This window comes from Lupinus angustifolius, chromosome LG03, assembly GCF_001865875.1.
Source record: "Lupinus angustifolius cultivar Tanjil chromosome LG03, LupAngTanjil_v1.0, whole genome shotgun sequence".
Lineage (NCBI taxonomy): Eukaryota > Viridiplantae > Streptophyta > Magnoliopsida > Fabales > Fabaceae > Lupinus > Lupinus angustifolius.
The window spans coordinates 14959215-14966585 of NC_032011.1; the positions used below are offsets into that span (position 1 = coordinate 14959215).

General features: G+C 37.6%; 1 protein-coding gene across 2 annotated transcripts; it reads left to right on the forward strand.

Moving 5' to 3' along the window:
• LOC109343489 (KH domain-containing protein HEN4-like) lies at positions 202-6168 on the forward strand. Of its 2 annotated transcripts, XM_019581809.1 has the most exons (9): positions 202-1032; positions 1623-2090; positions 2307-2555; positions 3181-3402; positions 3930-4012; positions 4163-4271; positions 4709-4835; positions 4962-5025; positions 5097-6168. In XM_019581809.1, exons 1-8 carry the CDS (start codon positions 382-384, stop codon positions 4979-4981), a joined length of 1929 nt encoding a protein of 642 aa, XP_019437354.1. In that variant the 5' UTR covers positions 202-381; the 3' UTR covers positions 4982-5025; positions 5097-6168. The 2 variants fall into 2 exon arrangements, with proteins under 2 accessions (XP_019437354.1, XP_019437353.1); XM_019581808.1 differs by having other exon boundaries at positions 4962-6168.

Below are 7371 nucleotides of genomic sequence, written 5' to 3' on the forward strand. Positions count from 1 at the left end.
GAAAAAATAGTACAAATTTAATGATAAATAATATATTGAATGTATATAAATATTTACATTTTCGGTGTATTATGTTCTCCGTGTATAGATATTACGATTTTTTTTTTGTAAATAAAATAGAGAATTGCAGAGGTGGGTCAAGTTAGAAGCTTGACTGTTTGAGTTAAGTGGCTTTATAAACAAATCCAAAGTACATTGTTGGCTCATCTTTCTGCTCAACACTTTGCATATATACTCTGCAACCAAACCCTTTTTTCTAGGGTTTCATTCATGAACTCAAATTCACTCATTGGTTCTTCAATTTCTCCATTACAATAATCATTACCATTGCTTGGAACTTTCAATTTCAACTACTTTTTAACTCAATTTTACTCTGAAATTATGGAAAGATCTAGATCTAAGAGGAACTACTACTATGACCAAGACTATGATTCTGAAACCTTAGCTCGGACCAGGCATCGCTATAACTATCATTATTCTAACCGCCACCGTGGTGCCTCCGGTGGCGGTGGTGGACGCCATGTTAAGACTCAGCAGGATGTGCCAGTAACGGTTACCACCAGTTACCGGATTCTGTGCCATGATTTGAGGGCCGGCGGCGTGATCGGGAAGTCCGGTAGCATCATTAAGTCAATCCGGCAGCACACCGGCGCGTGGATCAACGTGCACGAGCTGATCCCGGGAGATGAGGAGCGTATCATTGAGGTTTCGGACACGCGCCGCCGTGACCCGGAGGGGAGAATGCCGTCGTTCTCTCCGGCGCAGGAGGCGCTGCTACTTATTCATGAGAGGATTCTGGAGAGTGACGCTGCGTATAGGGTGGCGGTGGAGGAGGAGGATTATGGTGGTGGGAGGAATCGGGACCGGGCGTCGACGAGGTTGGTGGTTTCGAGAATGCATGTTGGGTGTTTGTTGGGGAAAGGAGGGAAGATCATTGAACAAATGAGGATGGAAACAAAGACACAAATTAGGATACTCCCTAGAGATCACAACCTACCTCGTTGTGTTTCAATGTCTGAAGAAATTGTTCAGGTGCAAAATAAATAACCCATAACACAAAAAAGAAACGAAATAATAATAAACTTGGAACCCGTTTTGTTCTTCATCCAGTGATTTTTAGTTGCATGCATGATAAGAACAACGATTGATTATTTAAATTTGGACTTCATCGGTTCCTTTGGAGTTGGTTCCTTTTATCCTGGATGGATGACTATTTAAATTTCAGAACAGATGATAATGGCTTTGAACGTTTGATTATTATGTTTATTTTTTTCTCCCATAAATTGATGCAATAAAGCATGACCTAGCAATGATTAGCTGATTTTTGCCATGGTATGAATGAGTTGCATTTGTAGCTGCTCTATTACTTTTAGCTAGAAAGCTGGAAAGAAGGACGCGTATTCAACTTTGAAGCATTCTGGCTCTCGACCCTTGGATCGGAGTGCATAAATTTTGTATTATTGGTTTTGTACTGAATTTGTGAATTTTATTACCATCTGCTTTTGAATTAGTGGTGGATCTTGTGCTCCTCCAATTACGTGGTTGAACATGGTTGGATCAAGTATGTCAGTTCTTTTTTTGACTGGTTATTAAGGCTATTTATTATATGATATTTTGTGCAGGTTACTGGTGATGTAAATGCTGTAAAGAATGCTCTCGAAGTCATATCATCACGGTTGAGGGAGAGCCAGCATCGTGACCGCAGCCATTTCCATGGACGTGGACATTCACCGGAGTGTGTTTTCTCACCTGATGATGATTATATTCCTCATGGTGGATCTCGTAAATCGTCTGTGGAGGAGACTGCTTTTGGATCACGGGGATCTGCTACCAATGCCAGAAATTATAACCATCTGTCATCAGGTTATGCAACGGAGTCAGGGGCTGCTCCTATGGCTAATGATGTTCAGCCTTTCTATGGAGAGGACCTAATTTTCCGTATCCTTTGTCCAGTTGAGAAAGTTGATCGTATCATTGGGGAATCAGATGGAATTGTAGAGTTTCTTCAGAATGAAGTTGGTGTTGATATTAAGGTCACTGATCCCATTGGTGGTTCAGAGGAGCGGATAATTATCATTACTTCAGAGGAGGTACTTTCCTTCTTTTATTTTTTGTCTTTGTTTGTACTGTGTATAACTATTGGAAATTATTTTTGGTCATTAGTCATGGTTGTATAGGTTCTTGGGACAATACTCCCTAGTTGTAACTTGTAACTTCAACTCTTTTAAATGCAGTTCAATATGTTTTCCATATAGATATAAGATGCTGCATAATTTAAGCTCTAACTGTTCTTTTTTGTACTCAAGGGTCCAGATAATGAGCTCTTCCCAGCTCAGGAAGCTTTGTTGCATATTCAAACTCGCATTGTCGATCTTGTTCTAGATAATGACAATACTATAACCACCAGACTCGTCCTCCCATCTAGCGATATTGAATGCTTAGATGGAAAAGATGCATCACTATTGGAAATAAAGAGGTTGACTGGTGCTAATGTACAAATTTTGCCTAGAGAAGATCGACCTCTCTGTGTTGCAAAGACTGACGAGTTATTACAGGTTTGTTATTTGTCCTACTCCTTGCTCAAACATTCTATTAGATTACTTTGGTAAATGTAGTCTGAATGAGTGAATGATAACTGTTGCACTTTACAATGATGATAATTCTTATTCCTCAAAGCATCATGCTTGGCGGTGATATATACATATCAATGGCTCTGCCAACCGATTCTGGAAATGGCTATATATGCAACCTAAGTCATGTAGCATGTGATGAGCTTGGCTAATCAAAACATAAGATTGGGTACCATTGCGTATCCTATTAATTATAACTCGTTGGGTCCATCTGGGATATGGGAGGGATAATTAATCGGAAGGACCATTAATGATACAAAATTAAAGGCGAGGGACCAATAACCATTTTTGTAAGTGCAATGACCATTCGGAATAGTTAATTGGCCCTTCCCATAAAATTTGGATTTTTAGCGATTCATGCTAGTATGTTTTCCAGGTCAGCTTTTCCCTTCTTTCAAACCAAAGAATGTACATTTTTATTGACTTTGTTATTAAGAAATTTCCAATAAATGATATATAGAGAGGATCCAAAACCCTACATTCCACATGCATTAAACAAAAATTCCAATTCTGGCATTATTTCACAGTTGTTCCTCTATTGCCTCTATAGATTGTAGGAGATATAAAAGCTGCCCGAGATGCTGTTGTTGAGGTGACATCAAGATTAAGAAGTTACTTGTATAGGGATTTCATTCAAAGGGACACAGTACCTCCATCGGCCCCCTTATCTAGCATCGAGGCATCTTCTTCCAATACTATAGCTCCAGCTATTGAAACATCCACAACCTATCAGAATGTGCAAACTGTGGCAGCAGCAATTCTACCATCCAAGGTATTCTTTTTATACAATCGAAAAGGCTATTTTTCCTTCAATATTACCCACCTTCATCTATCTGTTCTTTAAACGGTGTTTTTCCAGAGCTTTATTAATCATATTTAGTATATATTTATTGTCTTCCCTGTATTGAGTGAAGTTTTGCCATCCATAACCATTGTTAGATTAAATGGAAATGGACCCATAATTCTTATCCAATGAACAAGTGTTTTCGAAAGGAAAAAAAATCAAGGTATATAATTTTTTTGGCAAGGCTATTTAAGTGCAGTTTACTATCTCGGATGCTCTCTAGAAATTAGGGAGCTAAATCCTGTCATGTCAGTGACAACTTGGGCCAAATTATAGACAACATTTTTTAAAGGGTTGCTTTGTGCACTAAGTTCCCACTTGGTTGGGTCTAAGGAGGGTAGACATATGCAGCCTTACCCCTACAAGCGGAGTCTTCAGGATTTGAACCTGTGCTCCCCTTCAGACAGTATTAATTTTTTATTTGAAGGAAAAAGCTTACTCTTATATCTTTTCAGAAGGAAACTGGAGGATCTAGCATGGAGGCAGGAAAGCAGAAGGACAATGACCGTCGGGATGATGTGACGAGTGGTTTAAATAGGTAACTTTCCCTACCATATTTCATGACATGATGTTATATTTTAGTTTGAAGTCACTTCATCGGTAGGTTGATGTTGGGTCTAGGATGCTGTTTTCTATCTTCCCTCCCTCTTTCGTGTGTTTATAATTTTGCTTTTTGTGTATTTGTTAGGATCACCAAGCCACTTGTCACAAGGAGCATTCTTGAAGTTGTTATACCGGAGTATGCAGTTCCAAAGCTTATAGCAAGATCCAAAAGCAAGCTTGCACAGATAAGTGAGGTGTGTGTGATTAGATCTTTCAATCCCTTCAATATTTGAAATTGTCAAGTGCTAGAAAAAACATCTTATACCAAGCAATTGGTGACTTAAAATGTCATGCTTACTTTTATGTTGTCATTTTCCTTATGATAACATTAAGGAGCTTGTCCCCCTATTTTATGAGCAAAGTTCCTCTTTACAAGAATTACCGAACTTGTTTTTTCATGATTCATGAATTGTTCTACTTGCATATTGTATCTAGATGTTACTGAGTTTATTTTTATTTCTTGTTTTAGCTTGAAGAATGTAAAGCAAAATCCTTAGACCTTAATAACTTCCAAACATTTTCTTCTCTAAAATCTAAATTCTGGAGATTATTATTTCAACAACTTCCCTATCCTTGATTTGGATAGAAACCATGTATTTCCACTTATGTTTTCATGTTTTGATGGGAGCAGTTGTCGGGAGCGAATGTAACCCTTGTAGAGGATAGACCAGATGTGACAGAGAAAATTATTCAGCTATCTGGTACTCCAGAACAGGCAGAAAGAGCCCAGAGCTTGCTCCAAGGATTTATTTTGAGCAGTAAGTCCTCTCTCAATGTGTTGGGTCTGGCTATGTTTATTCTCATGCATACACTAATCTTTTTGGTTTTTAAACACCCATGTCTTCATGTAAGTTGAAATGATCTTTGTTTTAACTCTCTCACAGCACAAGAAGATGGCCCTTAAGTGATGGACATACTGATAGCTGATTAGACATAAGTGCTGTTGTTTTATACTCTGGGGCATTTTGTTACATGCACTCATTGTTATTATTTCATGTGTTTACAAGACTGTTGTTGCCTTGAGTTGGAATTTTGAATGGGAGAAGCATTCCAACGTAAATGTTGTTGTATTAAGAGAGTTTTTTTGTTAGTTGTTTTATTAGTATTTTCAGTAAGTTTGAGGGAGCAAATGTTGGCTACCCTGCTAGACCTGTTATTTTTTGAGTAAGAAGTCGGAAGTTTTGCATGGAGGATGATTCAGAAGCTTTTTTCCCCTCAATTACTAGAAGTCCTTGCATGCTTGTAGCGCATCAACTATAAATGCATGTTCCAGGAAACCCATGGGTAAAAATTGTTGCAAGTTGAGTTCAGGTTTTGGAATTTGCACCTGCATGCAAAAGGGGACAGACTTTTAAAAACCCGGTAATTGGACGAGGTGGATACTGGTGCATCCATACTTGTGGGTATCCACATTGACCGTATATATAGAGAGATAACTTCCCCCATATTCCCCCCAACCTCTCCTCATTGTGTTGATGCTGTCACTGGAACTGAAACCCTAAACATGAGATGTGTTGAACCATGTTACTTGGTTGTTGCCATCATTGTTTAATGCTTTAAAAGTCATGCTGCCATCCACCTCGGATTGCCATTGACTTCATTGCGTCGCTTGTCGCCTGGTTGTTGCTTCCTTCAACCTTGAATTGTGAATTGTGATGCAGAACACAATCACTACCGCAAATTGCAACGACATGCAACATTGTAAGAGGTACACTCCTCTACATTTTGACCAATTTGACTCTCTGCAGACCCATTAAATTTACTTTTTTTACTAAGTAATTTGGAAATATGAATCTCCTTTTTTCGCTTACAGTTGCACCTCTAATCTAAGATATCCTGCTTCTTTTAAAAAGGTTGTTTTGTTCTCTCTCAATTATTTCCATCTTTATGCTGATAAATTACTATTCTTCTGTTGATGGGGTGTGTACTATCTAATTATATTATTGTTTTCTTGAACCTATCATATCATGTATAATCATGAAGGAGTATGTTTTTTGTTAAACATGAGAAGGTATTTCTACTTGTTAATATACAATAACGCTTACCAATACATTTAACTAATTTTGGGGTAAGGAGAATGAAGGAATGTTGATCAAACATTGATTCATAACAAGAAATTTTTTAACATGTTAATGGATACCCGTGGACACATTCTGAACTTTAGAAAAAAGTCTCCTTATATTTAACTCACATTGTTTACCTATACATTGCAAATTTTCCTTATATTTAACTCATTTCTAAAGTTATCAAAGCAATAATTGAGACTTTAGACAATTGTTCTTGTGCTTTGTCTTTATGAAATTTGGCAGAATTCTTTTCCATAGCTTTCCTTAGCTGCCAAATCTATCTTCGATAAGCTTCTTATCTCCACCATCATGTAGAATGATAGTGTCATCAATGAGAATAATGACTTTGTTTTTGGCAGTTCTTATCCCCAACTTGATGCCTGTTCATTATGAGCATAGCTAATGCCTCACTCTCCGCATTCTTTTCGTTAGTGCCAGCTCCAGTATTTTCAACAGTGGATTCAGATTTGAAATTTTCTTGCCATATTGCTAAGGATAAAGTGGTTTTCAATTCACATTTATGGGTCTTCTGATCAATGATAAAATAAAATTAGGAGATATTTAGCCTCTGGTTAACTTCATTCCTTCTACCACTTCTAACTCTTTATCCAAAGTGTTCCCATCAGCAACAGTAATGACTCCTTTCTTCAATATCATGTTCCCAATTTGCAGATATAGTTCCAACCTGGGTTGTCTCTTCTGATGTACTTATCATTAATGCTCTGTTTTTTGAAAACGTTAATTACACCAACTAGGTAAGTTGCTTGTCCTATGATTCATAGGTTCAAATCCTGAATTTTTTTTTGCTTATACGGTAATTTTATGTATGTTTACCTCCCCACAAGGTGGGAGCCGGGCCACCCTTTCAGTAATTACATAAACGGCTTTGTTTATGCCACAATTCCATGACATTTGCACCATCAATTGATTTGCATTATTTTGTAAGTATTGTCTGAATCAAAATAGTTGCACATGTTGTCGCATCCCCACCAGCAGTGTTGGACTATGTATTTCTTTAATTTTTAAACATTAAAAAAAGTATCTTACAAGGTCGAGATTTTATGCAATTAAAAGGTTGACCGTAAGAAATTCTAACCTACCTTGAAGGCCCTGAATTCTTTTATAGCAGCACAAGTTCTAACCATAAAGTTGATATTTGTGGTCACATAGTTTCTCCCTGAATAACCCCCATTATGCATGAGGTTCCTAGGGGTGAACAATGGATAAA